Source organism: Limanda limanda, chromosome 3, assembly GCF_963576545.1.
Source record: "Limanda limanda chromosome 3, fLimLim1.1, whole genome shotgun sequence".
Lineage (NCBI taxonomy): Eukaryota > Metazoa > Chordata > Actinopteri > Pleuronectiformes > Pleuronectidae > Limanda > Limanda limanda.
Window position 1 is genome coordinate 9,572,174 of NC_083638.1, and position 25,852 is coordinate 9,598,025.

The following is a 25,852-nucleotide window of genomic DNA, read 5'->3' on the forward strand; positions in this document are numbered from 1 at the left end:
TTGTAGTCAGGATTACAATAGGCCTTATATGCTTTAATGAGTACCATTCTTCTTGTTTTGTCACAAAAGAAAAAAAAAAGGTAATTTATAAGGTAGCGGTGGAAGGAAGTCTGAAAAAATAACAGCATTGTGTGTAGAAAAAAATGTTGTTCTGCTCCCCTGTCTTGTTTATCATCTTTGGGCCCCTCAGTATTTTCTTGGGGCCCATCAGAGGGTCGAGGTCCACAGGTTGTGAACCTCTGGCCTGTCGTTTCAATAGATTCCTTGAAAACTTAAGTAAAAGTAAAATAAGAGATATAAGAGTATTTTAAGGGTTTAAAGTAAATTAAAATGCAACATGAACAAACAAATAAATGAATACGTAATGCTTAAGAGCACCAGAAGAACTTAAACTACGTTGATTGTGCAGGTGTGTGTCTGTGTTTGTGACTTCACCTTTGCCCCTTTACATGGAAGGGTCCTAGACGTCTTTTTTAAGGAAAGTGACAGTTCAAAAGGAATCATTGTTCAAAAGATCAGGCAGTTCAAAAATGATTATGACTCTGCATTATGTTGTTTCATGGTTGTGAAGAAAGATCCCAGCTCATTGCACATTGCTGAAGACTCACAAGTATTAATGTGATAAACAATGTTAAATGATTATATGATGTGCATATTTAAGGAAACAGCAGCAGCTCCCCTCAGTGACACCGTGGACATGTATTTAATACAAACCAACTCAAATCAAGTTACTGCTTCAAAAAATCCTTTGACTCTTAGAAATGAAAATAGCAGAAATGTAGGATGTGACTTTGTGGACCAAACCCTTGTGAATCTTCAGGTGAGATTTAAAACTTTTAGTTTACCTTTAAAATGAAATGATCTCAGTTATATATTAACTGTAAACTCAAAACAACAAATACCACCTTGACTTGTGTCTAATGCATTCAGGATAGCTGCCAATTTCAGAATAATGCACATTATAATTGTATTATTCTGATACTGTATATTCCTAGTATTTAAAGTTGCAGCGGATACATCTGGGGGTAACTTTAGTAACTTTAAATACTGATGGATTATTTCTATTCCTCTTAAGTAATAATTTTTTTAATGTACTTTAATTATTTTTTGTATTTTAAATCTGCATCTAGAAAATAACTCTACAGTTAAATAAACGATTTGTACAATAAGAAGGGGTCTGAAATATTTTACAAAAAGCCAAAGCAAATTCGATAAAATACAAAAGGCATAATGACAATCTGTAAAAGCAAAATATGACAACACCAAAACACAAGCATTAAAAATAAAATGTTAAAGTTACATGGAGAATAAAAAATAAATAAGAAAGTGAAAATAAATTAATAAATAATAGTCCAGAGAAATAAATTAGTAATTGTTTGATTTATAGAAAGGCCGTGGAACATATGAAATAAAATAAATCAGAATTTATTTTTTGATTCTATAATTATAAACATGGATGTTAACGATAACTCCACAGTTAAATAAATAAATGTAGTGGACTCAAAAGTAACGAAAAAAAGGTAAATACTCAAGTAAAGTATGAGTGCCCGAAAACGTTACTCAAGCAAAGTACTTGAATAAATGCACTTCATTACTTTACATCACTATATTGTCCTTATGTCATTAGTTCGAGCTCTTTTTATTGTAAAGCTATTTATTGATAACTTTTTCTTTCCACTATAGGAACTAATGTTATTCGTTGATGTGACAGTCGAGATAGTTTTGTGGGGGCACGTGGAGGTGTTGGTTTGCACCATAGATATAATATATAAAGGCTAGATGTCTCGTTCGACGGAGCCGGACGTCCGCACATGGCGGCCATCTTGCTAGGGGACATCTCGCTCACCCATAACATTGTGTTGGTAGTGGTAAATAACCAGAACTTGCTCAATTTTCAACCGATTGGCCGGCAACGCAGACGAGACATCTAGCCTATATATATGATATCTATGGTTTGCACATAGACGTATATATGACTAGATGTCTTCCGGCGGAGTTTTGAACGTCATCACAGGCGGCCATCTTGCTGCGGGTAATCTTTCTGGAAGGACCTGTTGTACCTGAGGTAGGGTCAGTGATCTGCACAAACGCTAATACTCGTATCTCGCTGAAATCTTGACGGATTTACAAATGGTTTGGTTTCTTACAAACGTTATTAACGTGGTTAGAATTATGGATGCTTGAACATGTTGAAATCGCAGCTTTTCTCTTCGAAAAATGACTTAATCGTGCAGCTTAGGTGTGTATCACGGCTAGGCTAGGCTAGTACCGAGTAATTTTACATTTATAGGAGAGGCAGAATTGTTCTTTCTTTTCAATATTACTTAAGTTGTACATGATTGAACTGAAGTTTCACATGATTTATCGTGTTGGTTTGTTAAAAACATCTTACATTATGATTTCTACAGGAAATTGCTGACTTTATTGCCAGTGAAGATGCCATCCTTTTGTGCAGCCTACGGATGCTCCAATACCCGTTGTCTCGAAACGAGAACCCGTGGGATCACCTTTCACCAGTAGGATATTACAATATTATGATTTATTTTTTGGATAATCGTTAGTTACTCAGTGGAAGTATGTACAGGAACAGCGGGGCTATGACATAATAGTATTGCTAGATTGTCACAAGGCTTTTTAGAATATGTTTGTTTACACAATCACTGAATGTTTCTTTTGGACACCTTTTTATTGTTTTTAGTGTGGTTATCTTATTCTTAATGTACATACATGCATGCATACATACAATTACTCCAAAAATATGATAATTAAGGTGTGTATTTGTGTCCTTACCCTTAATGTAAATGAAAATACGGATTGAAAATGTTGACAATAATTTATATATCTGGGTACATTTCTCACTTTTTTTTAGGTTTCCCAAAACCGGAGAGAGGAGGAGGATGTGGGAGGTTGCCCTAAGAAGGGACCGTTTCGCTGCCTCTGACCGTACAACGCTCTGCAGTGAGCACTTCAGGAGTGAGGACTTTGACAGGACAGGGCAGACTGTCCGGCTAAAAGATGGTGTTGTGCCAACCATTTTCAACTTTCCAGCTCATCTTCACAGGGTATGTGTATCATTGACCAACAATAATTTAAGGTGTATAAGATTGATGTATCAATATACATATGTGATTAAATGTCACATTTTAGTTTTTTGTTTCTGCAAGTTATATAATGTGTTGTTTATTATAGCACATTTTAGACATTCAAAACTTCTTTACTGTTTATTTTAGTCGGTAGCAACAAGAACCACAACCACTTCTAGAAGGGCGGATGACAACCTGCCAATGGACTTGATGCCTGATGTTGTGAGTATTTGCCTGTGGAATGACACAAACTAATGATAGGATCATATGGCTTGTTATATTAAATCGTTTATCTAGGTGGTACCCAGAAAGGTCTATGATGGTGTTAGTAGTCTAAGAGCCCAATATTATTTGAGGTGGTACTCATTGTAAAAAGTTTGAAAACCACTGGCTATCTCACTTTCTCTGTCACTCATACACTGGAATGAATAAACATACGTGACCATTGAAACTACACCCAGGGATAGGCAACCTTTACATATTTGTCCAGAGCCACAAAACATATTTTTGCCTTATAAGTGGAGGAGCCTATACAAATTTCATAAAAGTATGCTGTTGTGTTTTCTGTTGGAGAATTTGAGAACCTAAAAATGTATTCAGGCTCACAGAATTGAAAAGTGAAGATTGAATTGTTGAAAAAGTAAGTTATTAATTTCCGTATTACTATAATTTATATATTTGTATATTTTGCCAAAACAACAGGGAGCCACTGGAGAGAGGAGATTGGAGTGCAAGCGGCAGGCCACTGACCACTTATATGCATTGCCTGCTTCCCCTAAGGCTATAAAGGCCAAACTTGAAGAAGCCTCAGCGAGAGTGAGGAAACTGCAGCGGGAGAAGACTAATGCCTTTAGGAGAGAAAATAGGGCCAAGAACAACATGCAGGCTCTTCTGGAGAAACTGAAGGAGAAAAATCTTTATATATAAATCTGTGGGTTTGCACATCTATGGGTTTGCAGGTGAATCATTTTCTTATTCACTTCCTCTGAAGTTACGCGGGTAAAAAACAGATGTTGGCGGGATCCAATAAACTGACTTTCAACACGAGATGGAGATGAAGATGATGATGAAGATGAATGTGTGAGATGGACCGGACAGGTGCTGTAAAAACAACAGGAAGTCATTATCAACACGATAGAGAGACGTGGAGGAAACTGAGGTAAGATTCACGATGTGTCTTAAATCAAGACTCAACGATGCACTTAGAGTTTATTATTCACTGTTCAACACATGTTCATTTACTGCCAATTTCATATGTTTGACTTTATATTCATACATTTAAATTATAGTAGATGTTATGATACTGGGAGTTTGAAAGATTTCAGGCATATTGTTGGTTATTCCTTGTTTGGAGTAGTCTGTTTTCCTCACCTGTGTTAATGCTCCAGAGCAAATGTAGAATGATTCCTTGTCACTACTGAATCCTCAAACATTTCTACAGTATGCTGTCACTTTTTAGACTATGGTGCCAAATCCATTGTGTTTATCCTACCTGAATTATCGGCAGTGAAGTTTAGTCACAAAAAATGAAACTGAATTTGCTTTATTACTGTTCATGTGTGTGGGTTTTAAATATGTTTGTGGATTTTTTATATAGCACTTGTGTAACCTTGTTATAATGAGTGCTATACAAATAAAAGTTATATATTATATATAATGTGAACACACACATAGTGACTGCAGCCCTGGGAACTGTACCTTCTCGGGTAATTTAGCATAATACTCAAGTGCGTAGTCGAGTAGATGAACGTTTGCGAGATGTGCGTTTTCAACAGTAAAATTCTGATATTTATTTTTTTTCACGACTGTGAATCGGGTCAGTAGCGTTATAGTTACAGTTCAAGGTGAAAGACTGAAGTCCAGAGTAAAACTATAGATAGAACACTGCCACCTAGTGGAGGCATTGTGTCGATGCTCTTGTTTCTGACGTGAAGGAAATGAAGTGTCACACAAAAGGTTTTCAATGCAATCACATTTATTGGCTTTTTTTCTATGCACAGTTACTAAGCAGCCTGATGAGCTGTTAAAATGAATTAGATATAGAATAATGGAATTTTCACAATGTTGTAACCCCCCAAAAATAAATACAAGACTGAAAGTGTTGCACAGCTCCAAAATATACAAAGGCTTGGAAATAATCATGTAAACTTTAAAAAAAAAAAAACTTTTTTCTTTTTATTCTTTTATTGGTTTATTTTACAAAAGAAAGAATTTGCAAGATTTTTTTCTTTAAAAACGTATTTACAGGTTTATACAAAAATACAAAAGTGATTCAAATCTCTTTAAGTCCTAGCTAGTTTTAAACATGGAGCTTCTTTTAAATAGTTACACTTTGTCTGCACTATCAGAATTTGTCCTGCTCTCTGTCACTTATTCTAAAGTTTGTGGTATTCCATACTGTACACCCTTGAAGAAAAATATCAAGTGGCTGTTGTCACACTTTCCCTTTAGGGCAAAACTGTGTGCAGACATTGGAAAACAGTTGGGGAAAGAAGAATCTATATCTATCTAAGGTGATAGATTCTTATCTTTTATATTCCCAAGCTGCTGAGGACTGAGCTAAATGAGCACTAAGAGTTTGCATGGCAACCACAGTTTGTCTTTCTAATCAAATTGTCAATCAATCATTTATCCACTGCTTTTACAGCTAAAGGAAACAGTCTTGAAGTACCTCTTTAGCATCGCTGCTAGCACCGGTACAGTACGGAAAAATCACACCCAAAGAAAATCCTCAAATACTAGGAGTATTTTTGTTTTTAAGCTTTTTCAATGACATTTCACAGAGTGACATTGCATTTTTCATATATATCAACTGTATCAATTCTACATATTTATTTTAATTGTTCAGTAATAATGTTTTGTGGGAATCCAAAAATTCTGTTATGAGTCAAAAGTAAATACAATGACTTTCTGATCAGATACATTTTTTTTTCATTCTTATATATTTTTTGTCCCCAAAGCGGACTTGTTCAGATATGCATTTTAAATTCAATCAGCAGTTTCTCTTTGAAAATATTTCTCTCACTCCCACAGCTCCAGCAATAGGACCCAGCACCAAAAGTGTTCAGATTCTCTCCCCCGACAAATTCAATATCATTTTCTTTACAGTCATTTATACGTATGATTGTCCAGTGAGTAGATATACAGTACAAGATAAACCCCTGTTTGTGATCACAACTATACAGAACAGAATTAGCCAGACAGTTTGTACATCTATAGAACACACTATTGAACTTGACATTTGAATGGAAAATACAAAATCTTTTCTTGTGGTATGGAGACATCCCTCAGATAAAAATAATGATATGGTGGTATCCTTTTCTTTTCTTCTTTATTTTCTTGACTTATTGCATGCGATAGAAAACACAACAAATAAAACAATGAGTAGGAACAAGTGAGTTTCAGCAATATGGGTATGACGAATGTAAAATTCTCATAAGCAGTTCACAGCTTTGTACTCTCTCCATCTTACACAGTGTCAGTTCTGCAATTCAGATTCTCTGAGTATCAAACAGTTGTAGTTTTGTTATCTATCTATCTATCTATCTATCTATCTATCTATCTATCTATCTATCTATCTATCTATCTATCTATCTATCTATCTATCTATCTATCTATCTATCTATCTGTCTATCTGTCTATCTGTCTATCTGTCTATCTATATAATTTACAATAAAACAGTAATATGCTTGCTGAGGTATTCACAGAATACAGTGAATGGTTTCTATTGAAGTACGGTCTCTGAATTTAAGAAGTATATGTGTTGTGTTTGCTGTGGTAGGCAGGTGAGAGTTCAAATTTTCCACTGATGATAGCTTGCTTCTGTAACACACTTGATTTTACAGCATACTCTAATCCCTGTGTTGGGCAGAAAAGATAGCAGCAATGCAATATATGCATTGCTGACTTTTTAAATATCGGTTGAATATAGTCCTATACTCCTCTTGTCTCCACTCTTTCAGATTTCGTAGTAAATTTAGACAAGGGTAAGACAATGGCGTACCCCAGCCACTGGGTTGAGCTTTCACCTGTCTAATGCTACTGGGTCAGTGCAAATGAAGGAGAGGCAACAAGGAGAGGAGAACAGTGTATATTGTTAAGATTCACGTGTAATGTCAATAAAACCTGTTCTTCTTTGCTACACTCAGGTTCATTCCCTATAAAATTTCTGCTTGTTGTTTTATATATATATGACTTTTAATATTCAGTACAAATATACATATGCAATTTTTCATTATAAGATATATTTTTTTATTCAAGGAATATTCTTGAAGAATCATGAAGTGCAAAAGCAAGGTTGGTTCTTGGAATCTTTTTCCAAATCAACCTCTAGTAAAACCGATTGAGGACCTTCTAAAGCATTTTCACCATCTCCACTCGATGTTCAGATTAAAACTGCTTTGAAATGCACCTTTGCCACTTTAAGTGATGACAGCAAAACTTGCCAGCAGCTGGAAAAGCTGAAATCCGTCTAAACATACTAGATTTCAAGGTTGGGTTTAAACAAGTCTGTGATTGAATTCTGGTGGAACATGGCGAGGGTCCTTGTATACGTGCAGAGACTTATAAATGCCCTGCTTACAACAACCTCTAGTAGAGAAAGGCCACTGTGCGATTGTCCAAAATTAGCCAGTATCGTAGAGCAGTGGGCTCCATCTAGTTGCAAGCCCTTGCTCCTTGTTTGAAACTCATGTCTAAGACAAATCAATTTAGATCACTGGAAATGGGGTACAAATGTCACTGAAACCTTTCACAGTGAAAGATTGATAATTCTTATAATACAAAGGAACCACAAAAATGTTGAAACCGGGATCCTGGGGATGTTTCCATATAGGGTCATGCAACATGGCGAAACTTTATCACCATGTCAGGAGGCGCAATTTTATAAAAATACATGCATCATGTTATCTTTTTGGATATAATTTATGCGAAGAAATATATGATTGGCTCTGTGTGATATACTCTCAATGCCAGGTCTGCGAGATGGAAATACAATAGATACGTTTGATGCTGTGTTGAGATGTTGTTAGTAACTTCCACAACGGAACAACCTTTGCTTGTTGGCAGGAATATTGAGTCATAGACTCTGGGCCGATGCTTTGGGCACCAAAAGTTCAAAGAATATTAAACTTCAGAAGATTTTAAAATGTTAATAAGAAAGCAGTTCCTCAGGGACACACACGCACTCACACCATTCAAAACACGAGAAGTAGAAATATCAGTGGATGTTGCATGTGCTAGTTCATGCACACGCACGTTGTCCGTATTCCACGAAATGTCTTTTGTCATTATTTACCAAACATTTAGGACTCTTTTATTTTTAAAGACAAGTCAATCAAAATAGTTCTTAAATCTTCTTTTTTTTTAACTATGAGGGAGCTATTGTTTTGATAATACAGTATTTAGATATATCATCAAAGCTGGTTCAGTATCTCACAGCACTCTGACACCCTTAAGTAGAATAGTGGATCGAAAACTTAAAAAAAGAGAAACAATATTTTTACCAGATTTCGTGTGTCACAAGAATTACACTGTTGGCCTTGATGAGAAGCTTTTCCGAGATAAGAACAGTGCAAGGGGCCGTTTTAAAGTTAGAACATCATCAAGACATCTCTCACTGGTTGTTTTTTAGGATGATCTGTCATCATGGGGGCTTCCATCTGAATTCTCTGTCTCCCCTTCAGAAATGGCTTGCATCGGGGCGGTGTAGAGGCGGCTGCGGGTACTGTAGCGACTGCTGTTGGCTACAGGGGGGATCCGAGAACGTCCCTGTCGAGATGCAGCCGACATAGGCAGGGTTTTGGAGGTGAAACTCTCAGCGTTGGCCCTGGGAAAAAGACCTGGTATCTGTATTGGGTCCATGCCAGACATGGGGGGCTCTTGGAATGCGGAGGTGTGCTCCTCATACTGTCTGAAGGCTCCCTCTTGAAGGGACTCCCCTGGCATTTTAGGAGTGATGGGGCTCTTTAGAATCTCTGTCGCTGACATGCGGTAGCTGGAATCCGACCTGCTACCTTTCTTCAGCAACAGGAGTTTAAACTCCTCGTTGGATGTGGTGGATTTCTTGGCGCTACGGTAGATTGGCACTGGGGCTCGTTGTGCCCCAGCAGCAGTGGCTAAATTGGCTGGGATGTTCAGAGGAGGTTCTGGCGGGATAATGACGGTGGTGACATTGCAAGGGGTCACTGTCGCTGGAGGGCAAAGACGAGACTTCACGTTTAAATCTCCTGAATCTTTACGGCCCAGGACCTTTCTTTTGGATCTGAATGAAGAAATCAAGGTACAGATGAAGACAGTGGACCAGTAGATACAGGGATAGACAATATAACCCAAACAGTAAAATGTACAACACCTGTGTATCATGGCAAACAGATCCTCAGTTGTACGGGTCTTGTTGGGTGAGCTGAGTAATTCATCGTCCATTTTGGAGTCATCCGTCAGAGGGGAGAGCGAGTTATCACTGGGCGTGGAATCTGCAGCACAAAAAATCCCTATCAAATGTCATCTGGTTGTCTGATCATCTATTATACAATCAGTGAAATATAATTTACAATAAGATCTCTATTTGTTCAAGGGTATTTTAAACTAGCTATATTTGCAGCTATTGTGCCTTTAAAAAAAAAAAAAATTGTATCAGTTTAACAAAAAAGTTTTACTTCTTCAAGTGGAATTTTGTGTGAAAGATTACCTTTACTGAAGTAATCCTCTGTGTCAGGAGTTGTGGAGTCGTCTTTATTCTCCTGTGAATGCTGCTGATGGGCACTTCTGGTAGCACCGGATATCACTTCATCTTCTTCGTCTCTCTCTACTAGTCCTCTTCTCCTTGCATCGCTGATTAGGTAAGGATGCGATGTCTCCATTGTGGTACCAGGCACTTTGAATGGACTAGCCCAGGGCCCTGAGTCTGAGTGGCATAATCCAGCAAACTCATATGCTGGGGGTGGAGGGTGATCCGTTCGCATGCCTCCTCTGGAACATGCAGCCCTCGGTAGGTCTTTCACTGGCTCTTCCTCTTCCTCCTCTTCATCGTCATCATCATCATCATCCTGGGAGAATGAGCGTTCCCCCAAAACCCTAAACTCAGAATGTGCATGAGTTGAATGTGTGAGCCCTCTGAACTCTGTGTGCGAGTGGATGTGTGTGTGTAGATCCACAGGCGAAGGGTGGGGAGCACGTGGCACTGGCCGATGTAAAGGTGAGCTGTCTTCAGACATATCTGATAACGGGTCCATCCGTGTTCTGAAGGCCGACATAGCCCAGAAAGTTCCACCTCCATAGCGGTCCTGTCTGAGTAGCAGGCTTTCATAGGATGGTGGCCCATCAGGGTGGCGGCCAGGAGGAGGTGGTTGTGAATGTTCAGGGGAGGAGATGTGGTCATGACATGGGGGTCTGGGTGGTGGTCTACGGGGCGGGAGTGGCCTAGTGTTAATAGGTGGTGGAGCAAGGGTAGAACAACTAGGAGGATATTTGGGTCTCGTAGCAGTCTCCATTCCACTTGCTGTTTCCTGGACTGCAGTGGTAGCACTATCTCTGGATCGACTAATAGGATGGAGCTGCACTGAACGGAGAGCAGATGGCGTTATCACCATTAGATGGGAATTTGTAATTGTAGGAGTTGAGTTTGAATGTGGTGGCGGGTTGGTATTCGATGTCTCAGGGACCAAAAACTTTGTTCCAGTGGCTAACACATTTGAAACTCTGTGTTTGCTGTGGTGGAGCGTGTGCATGTGGTGTGTCCGGTGGGATAGCGTGTGTCTGACATAGCCACCATGAAGAATATTGAGATCAAGTTGAGAAGGTGGAGGTGGAAAGTCTGGGTCTCTCTTATAACCAGATGAAATGGAAACTCCATCTCTGGGAAAATGCTGGAGAGAAGAAAGAGAAGACTTTCTCTCTGGCACTTTAGGCTTCCTTTTGCCTGTGGATGGAGATAGAGGTCCTGGGAAAAACGCTGTTGAAGATGAGGGTAAGGTTGATGTCGGAGTCTCTGATTGGCTGGAATAGCCACTTGATGGGGAGGCCAGGCCTGCCAGCTTCTCAGGGGACCCAAGTTTGTAGTCTCCAGGTGGGAGAGGGGGACTAGTTGGCCTGGTCTGTGACACCTGGGCCGAGGCCTGGCTTTGGGATTCTGTGGAGGAGGAAGAGCTGTCTGGTGACTTGATACAGTCCATGACAGTAGTGCCTGTGGCTGTGCTTGAGTTGGACATAGATGTGTACTCACCATTGTTGGACTTCAGCTCAGTGTTGTGAAGCCACAGGTCTGCATAATCAGATTGCACAGCACCTTCATTCTTAAACGAGTGTGTATCTGCCGAGCTGAAGGACATCGGTTCTACAATGTCGACAGTTTCACCCAGTCCCATTCCCCATGATCCTAAAGGCTCTGCTACTAGACAAGATGTCTGTAAGGGTTCGGGAGCACCTCCAAGCTCAAGCTCCAGTTCCCTCTTCATATCTGTGGAAGACAAGGTGAGCTCTTGTTCTCTAACCGTCTTTGGTTGATCTTGATCTGCTTGTGTGTCCGTTCCAACATCAACACTACTGCTGCTTTCCTTCAGCGAAGAAGTCCGTTTTGGTGGTGGAGGTTTGACTTTAGGCTTCTTCAGTGGACGATAGCTTCTCCCCAGGGTCATAGTGCCTGCTCTGAGGTCAGTTGAGGATTGGAGGTACACTCCATGGGATAGTGCTGCTGCCACAGTGTTGGATTGACTGCAGTCAGGTCCGGGGTCTGCATAGTTATACATGTAACCTCTGTAACTCTGATTACACTCCCCAAAATGCACTGATGAGGAGTAGAAACTGTTTGTCTCTGATGCGTAAAGAGAGCCAGGCCCCTTTTCATTGTTGGGGGTATTGTTGTCACTAAAACAGGTTTGGTTTTCCAAACCTTGTTTGGAGCTGTACTCCTGAGCTAACCCATGACTATGACTCAGGTTTTGGATCTGATCATGGTCTTGGTCTGGATCAGTCTGGTCTTGGTCTTGAGGGTATGTCCACTCCCCCTCACTTGCTGTACTGACCCCTGCGTCATCTAGCTGGTCTGTGGCTGAGGATGTAAATGAGCTTGACCTGTGGCCCTGGCCCTGGGGTCTGAGGTCAGAGTGGTATGAGGCATCCAGGGAAAATCCCTCATCAATGGCAATGGGCACAGTGTTGAGTGATAGCTCTGAGTCACAATGGGAAGAGCCTGTCAGTGGTGGAGAAGAGGGCGGGGGTATGGTTTCAGATGTCTGAGAGGGGCAGGTGGAGCTGGAACCACTCCAGTTCCCACTTGACGACTGGTGGTCCTCTTTATGGTCCACATGGCTTCCTAGAACTCCTGTTGTAGACATAGAGTGAATTGGACTGCTGAAAGTATCTGAACTTGATGAGATCTCACAGCTTCCCATGTCAGCTTTGCGGGGTAAGCGAGAACGGCCCCTCTCCATCCAGCTATGCTCCGGGCTTCCTCCTCCTCCACCCCCTCGGTCTCTTTCCCCAGATCGCTGTAACCTTTTGAGGCTTCCAAGTTGCAGTGGCTCAGGGGCTGCCTGGTCATCTGTGCTCTCTTCCTCATCCTTCATCATCATCATCATCATTCTTGGACTAGGGCCAGATGGAATAAAGTCATCAGCTTCATATGGTGACAGCTCCTCATCTTCATCGTCATCATCATAATTGTCATCATCATCATCCTCGTCATCATCGTCATCATCATCACTGTCCATTAGACGTCCACCCTCTCGTGGAAGGCTGCGAGAGCGCAAGCGTGCACCGTGGCTGGAAGAGCAGGTGTATGTGGAATCTGACTGGTCACCCAGTGACGAAATGTTGCCTGTCGAATGGGAGAGAGAGGCAGGGATTCCCTGATGGCCACGTTGCGCTCTGATGCGTCGTCTGGAGGGAGCAGCTGAACCTGAGAATGAAATGATAGAACAGAGAGGGGGAACAGAGGGGGCGATTTTTAACTCAGGTGGATGTTGACCACATGGACTACTAGGTTACTATAAATAAATGATTTGAATTCCAGTTTGATGGATCTTGTTTGGGGATGAAAATACACAAATCTGATAATATTGGTAGCCTTTTAGATGGTTGTCCCGTTTCTGATCCCGAACCAAACATTAACCAACCAATAATTGTAGCAATAACTATTAAGTCAATCATATAGTCATTAAGGGAATTAAGCGTACTCCTCGTCCTTTATAGAGCAAATATGGGAGCCTGACAGACTAAAAGAAACTGCAATAAAGAACCTAATATACTTGTTCATTCTCAGAAACGTACATGCTATAAGGAAATCATCTGTCTGGCAGCCAGAGTCACGAGTGTGATGGAGCCGACCACTGATTGAGAGATCTTCCTGATAGAGAGAGAGTTGGTGCGGGTTGGCATGGACGATCACTGTGCGCTCTCTTGCTACGGGTGATTCATCTGAGTCTGAATGCAAAGAGACAAAGCGTGTCTGTAATATCATGTGCAAACCTTTGCTTTAGAGGATGAGGATAAATATGGTAAAAAGTTACAAAATAAAGACCCACACAACAAGATAGTCCTAATTTTCTATCGGTGAGCAGGCATTCTCTATAACATACCCATATCCTGGTGCACTCTTTTGGGTATTCCTGTGATGGTCTTCCTCCTCCTTAGCTTCCTCCTCCTCTGAAGAACCGACTGGGAATGTACTAGAGAGCAACGAGCACTGGCTTCCCTGTCAAACCCAACACCTGCAATAACAGAGACCATAAGCTATAAACAGTATATAGACTACATGCACAGAAGCAGTTAATAATGCTTACTATTGAGGTTGTATTTTAGAATGTTTTCATTTTGTTTCTCATTCAAACATGGTGTAGTCACTAGAGCTGTGAACTCCAGAGGAGATGTATCTGTGGATGCAGTTGAGCCTCCAGAGTTTGAGAACTTTCCCTGAATCCTGCTCAGGATTTGTTGCTGTTGTGAACACACGTCTGAGGTAAGCTCCGCTTCCGTTGTGCATGCGCAGAAAGTTCGGAGTCAGTTCTCCATGGAGTTGCACCACAAGTAATGTCTAAAAAGGGCTCGGATTCCTGGCTTTTACAATAGAATTCCGTATTTGACCCCTGATTACTCCAAGGTCACTTATTTGCACAGCTACTTAATAGTTACACATAGGTTATCGATTTTGGTTTTAACCAGGGTTATCCTGGCTCATTCCTAATTTGTTGTCTCGTCTTAATCTTACCTGTGACGTTGATGGGGATGATGCAGGAGGAGATGGAGTGAGAATCGGCAGATATCTTCGGATCTGAAGGTGGGTGGTTTTCCTTGGACCAGCTCGTCTGCTTATCTTGGGTTGAGGAAGCTTTGTGGGCCGAGGACTTGGCTCTGTGGCCTCCCAAGACCTCACAACCTTCGTCTTCCCCCATCGAGGTAGCCTGGAAGATGCCGGCAGCAACATTACATGGTGGGTACCGATACAATTTTCATACACAAGTTAGCTAGCATGATGTGGAAAAATAAATAGCCACTATCTTTAAAATGTCTCTAACACTGGTAGATACGTAATGACAAAATTAAGAGTGAAGGTGTTAAAATGAACTACTGGACAACTGAAGTGACAAAAGGATTAACACAAAGTAAAAAAACAACACAAATGCTCAATACCTTTCTATTCCATGGGATGAAGATGCAACTTTCAATAGGGTGAAGTGAGTAAAAGCACGCAAACTATGAACATAAAAAAATACAACAAAAGAAAGAAACAAAATAACAGATAAGATGACAAATAATCCAGAAGAGTTCATCATTTCAAACAAAAATAATAAATGAAAGTCAAAAGTTGATGGATGAAACAGACAATCATATGTTTATAAGATCAGTCTCAATCTCAAATTGCCCTATTCTTCAATTTAAAAAAAAATGTGTACATGTATTTATACTCTTTTCTTCCAACTCTTGTCATTATTGACACTGTCTGTTAATAGTAAATTTTAAGGAAGTTCAAATATTTGCCATTTAAGCATATTTCTTACCTTTCTTTGGATCGTCTGAACATCTGCTTCTCTCCCTGGCCTCTCCTGTGGCAGCAGAACATACAACAATTATTGTTCTGAGTACGACACAGATACAATTTTTAAGAAATTATTTTTAGTCACTGAATTTTCTTACTTTTCTCTGGATGGTCTCTGTTTCTCTCACAGTCCTCTCCTTCAAGAGATTCAAAAAGAAGTCAGGGTTAGGTCAGTGTGAGGACAGACCTATAATGGATACTGTTCATCTTATGTCACATGAAACCTTAGACACACAACAGTAACTGAACACACAAGCGGGAATTACACAAATCGTGCAGAAGGGACCTACATTTTAGACGAACAAGACATGGACATATTTCTGATTTACCTTCCTGGGTTGATAGTCTAACTCTCGCTCCCTCTCTGCTCTCTCTTGCTGCACCGCAACACCAGAATGAGATATAGTTTCAGTTTATTGTTACACACGGTATATACAAATAAAATATGTAAGTAAAGTCAAAAGTAATACATGTTTTTCTCTCATGTTGTTCCAAATGTGACCTTATTTTTATTCTCACTGTCCAATAACTCTCTCAAGATGACAGTGTCTAGTTGTTCAGTAGTAAATGGATCAAAAGATGATTTAGATTGAGATTTACATTTTGAGAAGCTTTTGCATGTAAGTTACATCCAGCACAGAATTTCATTGAGAGTTAACTGCTTACTAAGAGACATTCACATAATATCGTTTGAGCCATTTAATGAAAACACTTGATATCTGCCCCACTTGTTCAAGGTGCAACGTCCTTACCGCTCGCGCCAGCCGACTTCTCTGCTGCCGGCGAATGCTGTGTGGTGAGGGGAAGGTGGGCATAGGGGGCGCCACGGAGATAGAGATGGTCACCCTGTTTCTTTCCCGACTTGTGGACCGTTGTTCGTGCTGTTGTTCGTCTGTAAAAGAGAAAAACAGAAAAAACTCCCAATACTGTGGAATGTGCACATGGTAAATTACGACTATGCAGACTGGTAGAGCCTCTCACCTCGGTTCAGGGCTCGGAGGCTGAGTTGAGCATTTCTGTGCAGCTCCTCCAGACATGGCGGTCGGGTGCAGGGATGAAACACGTTGTGTTGTTGGTGCCATGGAGCCTGATAGTGCAGTGACAGCTTGCTTTCTATGTCCAGGTTCGACACCGCTGAAATACGAGAGGAGAGGATAGAACACGTTAAAGGGAATGTCTCTGATTACTCTGAAATAAAAGAGATAACAACTGGTCCTCAGAAATGTAAAGGCTATGACCTATTTTATTTTCTAAAAGTATGGTTCTGTATTGTCAATGTTTTTTAACCTATGCCAAGGATGTAATGTTTTCCATGCTGTTTGTATGTTTGGCTGTTAACAGGATTATCTTATTATTTTAATTTAACATAGTGAGATGGGGCTTTTTTTCTTTTTGGGACATATTCTTGGATTTCTCAAGAGAATAATTAATGGATCCTTTTTGACAGTCAGGCAGATTTAGAGATCTGATAGTGTGTGAAATTTGGTCCGGCTTGATTGAGTTTAAGGCAACTGTTTGGCCTTGGTTGAGTTATGCGCTTTACTGATTCTACTCGTTTATGTGATTGTCTAACAGGTCCTAAACATCCTTGTTTACACTACAAAATAAAATATCGATTTGTTAGTCATGGAAAAAATACAGCAAGATATTATTGTGATTTAAAGATGACAACTCTCGGTGTCCGTTTCACCAGCCTAACAGAGAAGAAAGCGAAAAGCTGAGATCCAGGCCAAGTTTAACAGTTTAACACCAACAGGCAGAGGACGAGCATTAAACCCTGGCAACATATCAAAAACACACAATTGAAAAGAAAGTTGAAAAGAATAAATATAATTGGAAACATTTATGTAAAGAATATCACAGTGATCAGTCTGTCTGGGGTGTACAGTAAAACTATGCCCTGGCCTACCAGCAGATGGCAGTTAAGCCCACCTCCCCCCCAGCAAGTGTGCACACACCATCAGACCACTGTAAATTTCTCATGGTTCCGTGTCTGGAGACATTATTGCGGCAAATTCGGAGTATCGAAAAACAAGATACCCTACTTTTATTAATGATGTTACAGCTGAGTATTCTTAACTTTCATTTCCAAAGGTTAGAACAATCGGTTATAAAGGAGAAGACTGTGATTATCCATCTCTCATCTGCCTTCAGAGTCTCTTTATCTTTTATTGTGAATATATTTCTCCTCTTTTCACTTGGAATAGAAAACGCAGTAGTGTCCTTGAAAGCCGCACTGTACGTCAGTAACCAGGCAACCTTTTCCTCGCTCATGCATTTGTGTGCAATTAAATCAGCAAGCTCGCATCAACAGCATTCAGTGTATTTAAACATCAAGGTTAAAGGAGCACATGGGAGCAGCACATTCAGCCCAAACATCACACAGCGTTCTGCTCTACAGGCGGCCACACACAGGAAGTTACATTAATTTAGCATCTTGTCTCTTTAACAGAGATGGTAAGATAAGATGATAACAATATGTAAAATACAACCATTAAAATCTGCAGCTACAGAAACTCACTTGGCAGATGGAGCTGTTTGAATTAGTCAAAGATAAACAGTGACATCAATTTTAGGAGTAACTGAGATACATGTCAGATGCAGTATTTTTTACCAATGCTGCATTTTATTTAGATTATCTTTGCTTTTGTGGTTGTCTCATCATTAAACTGGCAGATCTGCAAAATCTGCAAATATAAGAATCTATCATTAAAGTAAAAAAGAAGGAAAGAATATTGGAACAAAGGTGTTTCTTTGAGAAGAATCTGTGGAAGATGCTGACCTAGTTGTTGTGACACAGTTAAATTAGTGGATTTGTTGCTGTGGCTTTACTCCCTGTCAGCCCACTTGTTTCCCTCATCTCTCTTCTCATCGCCCATTCAGTCTCTTCCTGTTTTGTGTTTGTCTCGTTCTCTTGCTGCTGCCTTGAAGACGTCCTCTCACCACAACCATCAAATTGTGCTTTTGTTGCACAACAGCATTTTTCCTGCTGTTTTATCATCAACAAAATTCAATTTGATCATTTTAGGATTCCTTTCAGATGTTTTAAGTCATGTAAAAAAATCATGTTTGGACTAACACTATATGAGATCATGTTTTCAGTAAAAACTAAAAGTTCTAAATACTGGTTGAAAATAATTTTCACATCTACTCCCCCCTCATTGAAAAATTTAAGTTTAAATCATTGCTACTATCGCAAAAATCTTTATCATATATTTTACACACACTTGAGCTCAAATAGAAACAAACAAAGCCTTATTCTAGTTGAGGAGGAAATGAACATGCGCCTGTGAAGTTTAGAAATAATGTCAAACACCTGCATCGCAAACAAATCCAAACCAAAGCTTCATCAGATGAAGCTTTAACTAACTGTACATTATCACACTGCAGAAACAATGTAACTAAACAAACTTGGGGAAAAAAACGATATCAAACACTAGATACGTCCACACAGTGATTCAATTATTTCCTCCTGACCCTCAGATTTAGAGAAAATCTGAGTTTCATCTCTCGTCCGTCCCTGTATTCTCTCGCTCCTGTCTCGCTCTTATTCACCCGGACTACATCATCTACATTAAATTGTTAAAAAGTTAAAGCCGGTAGTTTCCCTTTTTGTAGCAGCAAAGCACACATACACACTTAGCTCATGCACGTTTACCCATCATCCCTCTCTTCACTGTATTTCTCCATCTCTGTTTCACCTCATCCTGATCTCTGCAGGTGCAGAGTTAGCAGCTCTCAGTATCATCACCAGGACTTTAATGCCGGTAGAAAACACTATGAAATAAGAAAATGGAACAAAATATAGAAAAGAGAGTAATGAGGTAATTCTCTAGAAACAACGATGAAATCGTAACACAGGAGCAATTCAAATGTTTAAGGTAAAGTTGTGTATGAACTTTCTGCTCAAGTAGTGTATTTATTTATTTAGCGCCTGAGCAGCACAACATAATTCACAAATCTACGTAATATGGATATAAACAACAAGATATAGTCAAAGTTTTTTTCGGGCTCAGATATTACACCGTCGCAACAAAAGAGGCAATGAGTGACTTCAACAGAACAGCTGATGTCTGCTTTTCACTCCACCTTCCAGTCAGAAATGTTCTACAGGAAGAACCACTCCTCAGCCTACTTGGGGAAAACCTATATTGTCAAGGGTTTACTAAAAAAAACCCCCAAAGAGTATCGATCCAAGGGACCTGCTGACAGGAAGCTGGCCCCTGAAGACAAAGTCTTAAGATGCAAACATGGTCCGTCGACATAGCTTCAAGCTGACGGCTGCGATCGGCCTCACTCAGCCGACCATCTGAAGAACAGCAGCTTCTGTAGAACTGATGATGGTGATCACAGGCCCCAGGTAAATATGCCCCCACCCCCCCCCTTCCCCATTGCAGTGGTTCAATATACACAGGATCAGTTGGAGAATCTAGGAAGTAGGAGTGTTTGGGGATTTACTACAAGGGCTCTGCTTGCTCTTCACTTGGAAAATTTACATCGGTTTGTAGAGCCCAACAGATTTATAAATTGGCTTATAATTTTGGCTGTTATGAGCTTTCCAGAGATATGGGTATCTGCGTCTCTTTGCCAATTTGCACAATCTGAAAGCTTTTATTTTACAGAATAAACAAAGCATGTTGTGCATCCAAATTTATGGTTTACGTTGAAAATATAACTTTTTTCAATTCAAGTTCAATATATTTGGTTGTATTTGTATTTTCAACTATTTATAATAAGGTTTATGGTTAAAATGTAAAATATCGAGCCTTAATCCCATTAGTATGTACTAAAAGCCTAAAAATTCCAGTATCAGTATCAGAAAAGTTTGACTCACTGACATTGTATTTATCATTGCCTCCCCAAAAGAAATGTTGGATTCCTAAGACAGAACCAAGCCATCAAGTATTAAACAGTAAAATCAGGAAACTCGCTAACTGACTTTAAAGGCTTTAAAATGTGTGACATACAGAAGGTTATTGGAGAAAATGTAAAAGTGTTGTTTATGGCACCACTTCAGCCTCATCTTGCTAATGGGTCTAATTTTTATTACCTGAGCAGTGGATCAGTAATGTTCAGCTCAGCTTATTGCTCAGTTTTTATGGTGTCACAGATCCAAAAACTTCCAGGGAAGGAGACGAGAAACAGAAATGAGAAGGAGAGGAATAATAAATCCTTGTAATAACTGTAAGATTCTATAATTCTGTGCTCAGACCAGTATTAGGGTCAGTAGCAGACCTTAGCCTTTCTATGCACAGATGACAGTCTTTAGAGTAAAGATTGAAAATACAAAGCTGTGTCAACAAAAGCATAAAAAGATCAGAGCCAGACACGTCAGGGATGCGTCTGCATCGTCCACGACATTTGCAACTAGGATACCGACTGCTTAAATACTCTTCTTCCACTTGCTAGTGCAGCTATATGATTTTGTAACCCTGTCTTTGGCCCGCTGTTGTCTCTGGTCCAGATGTGAGTGAATGTAAGTCATTAGTAGGGAATGTATTAGGGTGTATCTGGGTCAGGCAGCACACTCCCTATGGCAGTAGCTGCAGAATCTTGTCATAGTAGACAGCTGTTATATAAGAAACACTGGCTCTGCAGAGGAAACACTGTGCAGTGGTAGTGGACCCACGGTGGCTGAGCGTCCCACCAGCTCCTCTCATCTACAGTGACAATATCGTTTTCTTATATAAAATATATCACACCAGCTGTTTGTTTCAGCCAGTGTTTGAACCGGTGCAACATCTACAGCAGATTTATTCAGAAGAATAACTCACTACAGGGTAAGAAATACAGTGGGCGACAAAATATATCTTAATTAAAGCTTGTAAAGATTTCGCAGGTTAACATCTATTTATTTCACACCATATAGTTCTTAGCTTTTCAATGCGGTTGTGTAAAATGTAATAGGTAAACAACTAACAGGATCTAATAAGATACTCAAAAATGCCTTGTTGGAACCAACAGTCCATAAACCCAAAGGATCCAGCTGAATATGAGAAAAATAAGAAAAACATAAAAAACTGAAATATTCTGTGTAATTTGCCATCTTAACAAAACGATTAATTGATTTATCAGTTGTCAAAATGGTTATTATTATGTTGTTTTTATTATTATTTCTCTTTAAATCTCAAGTCTTCTCTTTTTGATGCACTGTTCCATTTAAAATTACAAATAATTGGACAAAAATAGTAAAAGTACCACATTTAAGTAGTACTTGAGTAAAAGTAAGAAAGTTCTTGCTTTTAAATACATCTCAAGAAGTAGAGTAGTAATCTAAAGTACTTGCACGGAGTAGCTTATTCCCTGTACTACATCATTAGGACTGAGTTTTGGCGTTGGCCTCCTCTGACACCTCTGAATCCATGTTTTATGTTTCTTCACCAGAGAAGCTGCATGCTGATGCACTTTGCTCTCGTAGAAGAAGGCGGGGTCTAAATGTTACCTGATTGGATCAATTCCCCTCTCATTACTGATTACTTTTAAAACTCATTGTAAAAATGTAGTGGAGTAGAAAGGACAGATATTTGCTGATTACATGGAGTGGCCTTGAAGTAAAAAGTATCTGAAAATAGATCTACTTAAGCACATTTGTGTACTTTACTTAAATACAGTAGCACATTTACTTTGTTACATCCCACCACTGTATGTAGTTCAACCTGACACATTTGATTTCTTGATATATTTGAAAATGTAGCATTTCAGGATTGGGTTGAACACACAACAAAGGTCATAACAACACAACACCCTCATGCCCACAACAGTGTAGTGTGCACATTTACTGATTTAACATTAATCTGCTAAAAAAAGCATCCAGTAAATAAGAAATAATAACCGTTATTGAAAAGGAGCAGGATTGATTCAAATGAAATGAACATCATAAACAATGTTACCAGTAATGGGTGATTTTAAAGGATGATAGTTATAGACAGTACCTCTGGATCGCACAGGGACGCAGCCTAAACCAAGACAAACCAAAGCCATGGTCCTCCTCCTCTCTTTTCTTTCTCAGTTGCTCTTCCCTTTCTCCTGCAGACTCCTTGTCATCTGTCTCTCAGTAGCGGCACCTTATTTCCTCCTGCAGACCTTAAAACAACCCTGTGCAAGACCAACATCCAGACGAGCAACATCTGCAGACTCAGACTCTCCCCCACCGCCTCCTCACCCACCCACCCGGCCTCCCACCCACCTGCTGTCCCTGCTCGCCTCCCTTCAGCCGACCCAACGCGGCCACTGAATAAGAAATATTGCTTCTCCTTTGTGTGCGCCTCAGTTTGGCCTCGCTGAGAGCTACATCTCACTCACGAGGAATGACGGTGCACCTACGCTTCCTCGCAAACTCAAAACACGTCTCTGTCCCGTCTCGTTCGTCTCTACGATCCACCCCCCCCCCGTCAGATGGTAGGGTCCCGCCGCGGCATGGCCTGTCACTGACTGTAATCTCTTTATGATGTGGAGGGAGGGGGAATCAGCCATGAAGTATTAATGTATTAATCCACCACATGCTGGGAATATGTATCACGTGCTCAATCCTTCTATTGCTGCCACCAAAGAATCATGATCTAAGACTGTGTATGTGTGAGTACACCTGAGTATGTGCTGGTGTTAAAACATCAATTTTTACAGTCAAATAATCAATGAATGTTTGACATTTAGGGCAAATTTGACATTTTAACGCATAACGATGAAGGCAAAATGAGATGCAGCACATAAATCTTCATTTCACTCAATGTCCACCTCAAGTCAACTTTCTCTTTGTCTACTTTTGATCTGAGGAGTCAGAATCCCTTGCGGTCGCACAATAAACAGCATGACGCACACACAAACAGAGAGAGTCTGTGAGCACCCTGCCTGGTAATCTGCTGTAATCTGGAGCTCTGGCAGTTCACTGACTTTGGAGTGGAGCTGGGGGAGCTGGCAGTGTGCTCGGGCAGCTCCCAGCCTCCCGCTGTTGCTGGGAAAAAACGCAGACACACCGAAAATATCCCAACACACTCAGAACCAGCGACGTGTCTGCACGCGCGCCGCTGCAGGGGTCAACATCAGCAGGAACAGAGGAGGTGGTGATTATTAAATGCACGGATGTTTCATGTGGTTTGCCTCAGTTATAAGTGAGGTTCCTCAACAGGACTGCTGAGAGGCCTTTAATAGCTTCTCGTCCCTGGGGTTGTTTGTCGGTTGTGCTGTTGAGTGATCTATGAAACATCAGGTCACATCACAGACCTTTCCACTGCACAGGAACCTGAGCTTCTTGGAAAGGGCCCTAATGACTGGTCCTGTCCGAGCAGCTTGGGCCAAACCACTTCATTAGCATCATCTTGAAAGTCAGTTAAAACTCGTTCCCAGACACTTGCTTTTTTATTTAGATATAATGCTCACATGTCCTTTTACCTTTTAGCTCGATTGCCTCAGCCAGGGTATTTTAGTTTGTTTGTTAGTTAAGCACAGAGAAACTAAAGGATGGATTGTCATGAAATTGTGATTGTGGAAAGATGCGGAATCGGTCGGGAGATAAATCTGTTTTTATGAACATTGCTAGTTTTCATTCCCTTGAATTCAATCAAGCTGCACCAAATTGTACAATACATTCACTCAATACATATCAATCCCCAAAACATAAAAATGTTCTTATCTAGATGCATTTAGCATTTCCTGGGAAATTACGTGTGAACCTTGATGAAAATATTCCCACGTGTTAGGGGGTTTGTATCGTTTCTACAATTTTGTATTGATCTGTATAAAAAACTGGATCTAGGGGATTTAAATGTGGCTTATTTTCAGCAACTGTAAAAATGAGGCTAACACTCTTTAATTAGCACCAACGTGGAGCTGAGAAACGTAACATTGCCTCAGTTTTAATTTTACAGGACTGTTGGGTCCTGGCGGAAGTTTACGCTCTATACCGAGTGCAATTCTAGTTCGACTTGTTTTGTTGCACATGAACCTCAACATACAAAGTGATGATGAATGAATAATTGTAAAATACCTCTCTCTCTTTCTGTTTCCTAATATTTATCTCTCTTTGTCTCTTTTCTTCTTCCTCATAACATTAATAAATCATTCTGCCCCGTTACCTCTTCCCATCCCTTCTTTTTCAGGCTGCACACCTGCACTATTGTTCATCCCCTCCTCTTCCTCCTCCTCCCCCCCTCTTCCTCCACCTCCTCTTCAATCCCTCTGACCTGCACAACATTTGCCTTACAGCGAACGAGGGCACGTTTCTCCAGTGTTCGGGTTGGAGGCCTGTCTGTGAGCCACAGTGTCTCACAACACAGCCAAAAGTTTTATTTATAGCAGCCGCCACGTCACAGCGAGCCCGACGAGCCAGAGAAAATATCAACAACATAACAGCAGGTTAAATGTTCAAGGGATTATTTCCTGGCTCTGCACACACTGTTTACCCAATAATAACATACTCCACTCAAAGTGCTCCTGTACTGCCCCTTAGTGGCACAACATGGACACTACACAAAGTCAGAGACGGTGCATGTGTGTGGCAACAACATACTGTGCCACATGTGTGTGTGGCCCGAGTCACACAGCTGAGATGTTGGCTGGATTTACAATTGCTGCCATATGTTTATCATATATTTTCTATACGTCAGATAGATTTACTGAAGGGATGATCCAACATACAAACAAATCCCAGTGTGCATCCTGAGCTGTTATAATGTCTTAATGGTGGAAATCAGGTCACTATTCTGTGAAAACATCATTATCTGGGAACCTCTGCTGCTATTCTACACTTTGTTTTCAGTCCAACATATTTTCTCTCCTAGTTAAAGGTTAGATGAGACAGTTGTTACTTCTCTTATGTTTATATAGCCCGTTTAAAAACAGAGTTTACAAAGTGCTTTGACAGCTAAGCAAAAAAGAATACACAAGAGAAAACCATCGGCAGGGTGCAATGTTCTAAAAGAAATAAGTGTTCAAATAAGTTTGATAACTATAAGACTATGTCACATAAGAACTTGATGCCATAAAAGCAGTGAAGGACAATAAAAATAAGTAAATTAATATTTTAAAAACGATGGTAAGATCACAGCCTGGGATTCTCTGGGTCAGATGCGTTCACAACAACAGGACAATCTCCGGGATTCAGGTGAGGGGCAGTAACTGAGTAGAGCTTATGAGCAGGTGGCAGCTCATGACGTAATTCCGCTGTGGAAAACATGAGTTTTTGTTTATAGCCCCTCAACATCGGCACCGGCCATAATCACAGAGAGCTCTCAAATCTCATTGTCATCAAAATGTTCAAGTTACGTTTTACAGCTCAGAATCTCAGATTTGTCATAAACGTCTTAACAGCACGGACGACGTACAATCCCTCTATCCTCACAACCTAAATTTAAAATAAAAAATAAAATATTCCGTCAGAAACCAGGAGTTTATCAAACATCTGCGGCAAACAAAGATCAACTGAACTGGTCAAAATACCACAAATACATTTCTGTGTCGGTCGACACGCGGTTGCTGAGAAAAGCAGCAGCAGGAGTTCAATGTTTTATTATCTCATGTTGTTGTAGGGCTTCCTTTTCTCGCTCAACCTTTTTGAGGCTTCTGTATTTCCCCAGCCCTCATCAATATTGCAGCATTGTTCCTAAAGAGGCAGTAATCAGTGAAGGAAATATGGAGAGGGATAAAAGAATGGTGTTAACCAGAGGAAACATGTTTCTCCTCTATTGTACTTGGTCGATCCCGTTTTTTAACCTGCGCATTTGTTTAAATACATGTAGACTAA

The 25,852-nt window shown here is 40.3% G+C and overlaps 2 protein-coding genes across 2 annotated transcripts in view; one reads left to right on the forward strand and one right to left on the reverse strand.

Moving 5' to 3' along the window:
- The first annotated feature begins 2,436 nt into the window (after positions 1-2,436).
- Positions 2,437-4,010, forward strand: LOC132998864 (THAP domain-containing protein 6-like). The gene is made up of 4 exons (XM_061068610.1): positions 2,437-2,516; positions 2,870-3,062; positions 3,231-3,305; positions 3,786-4,010. Exons 1-4 carry the CDS (start codon positions 2,437-2,439, stop codon positions 4,008-4,010), a joined length of 573 nt encoding a protein of 190 aa, XP_060924593.1.
- Positions 4,011-8,711: 4,701 nt separating this feature from the next.
- Positions 8,712-25,852, reverse strand: part of nhsb (Nance-Horan syndrome b (congenital cataracts and dental anomalies)) — a 44,611-nt gene continuing 27,470 nt past the window's right edge. Inside the window, exons 2-13 of the mRNA XM_061068814.1 lie at positions 16,096-16,248; positions 15,867-16,006; positions 15,444-15,491; positions 15,202-15,251; positions 15,077-15,125; positions 14,709-14,771; positions 14,287-14,479; positions 13,658-13,789; positions 13,350-13,502; positions 9,772-12,978; positions 9,436-9,556; positions 8,712-9,345 (exon numbers count right to left, since the gene is read on the reverse strand). Coding sequence (XP_060924797.1) covers positions 8,712-9,345; positions 9,436-9,556; positions 9,772-12,978; positions 13,350-13,502; positions 13,658-13,789; positions 14,287-14,479; positions 14,709-14,771; positions 15,077-15,125; positions 15,202-15,251; positions 15,444-15,491; positions 15,867-16,006; positions 16,096-16,248 — 4,943 coding nt within the window. The remainder of the gene's footprint in view (positions 9,346-9,435; positions 9,557-9,771; positions 12,979-13,349; positions 13,503-13,657; positions 13,790-14,286; positions 14,480-14,708; positions 14,772-15,076; positions 15,126-15,201; positions 15,252-15,443; positions 15,492-15,866; positions 16,007-16,095; positions 16,249-25,852) is intronic.

Excerpts from the sequence above, each read along its gene's own strand:
- LOC132998864 (XM_061068610.1), top strand. The coding sequence starts at position 2,437 with ATGCCATCCTTTTGTGCAGCCTACGGATGCTCCAATACCCGTTGTCTC. Across the intron at positions 3,063-3,230 it reads TTCCAGCTCATCTTCACAGG|TCGGTAGCAACAAGAACCAC; the intron begins GTATGTGTATCA and ends TGTTTATTTTAG. Across the intron at positions 3,306-3,785 it reads TGGACTTGATGCCTGATGTT|GGAGCCACTGGAGAGAGGAG; the intron begins GTGAGTATTTGC and ends CCAAAACAACAG.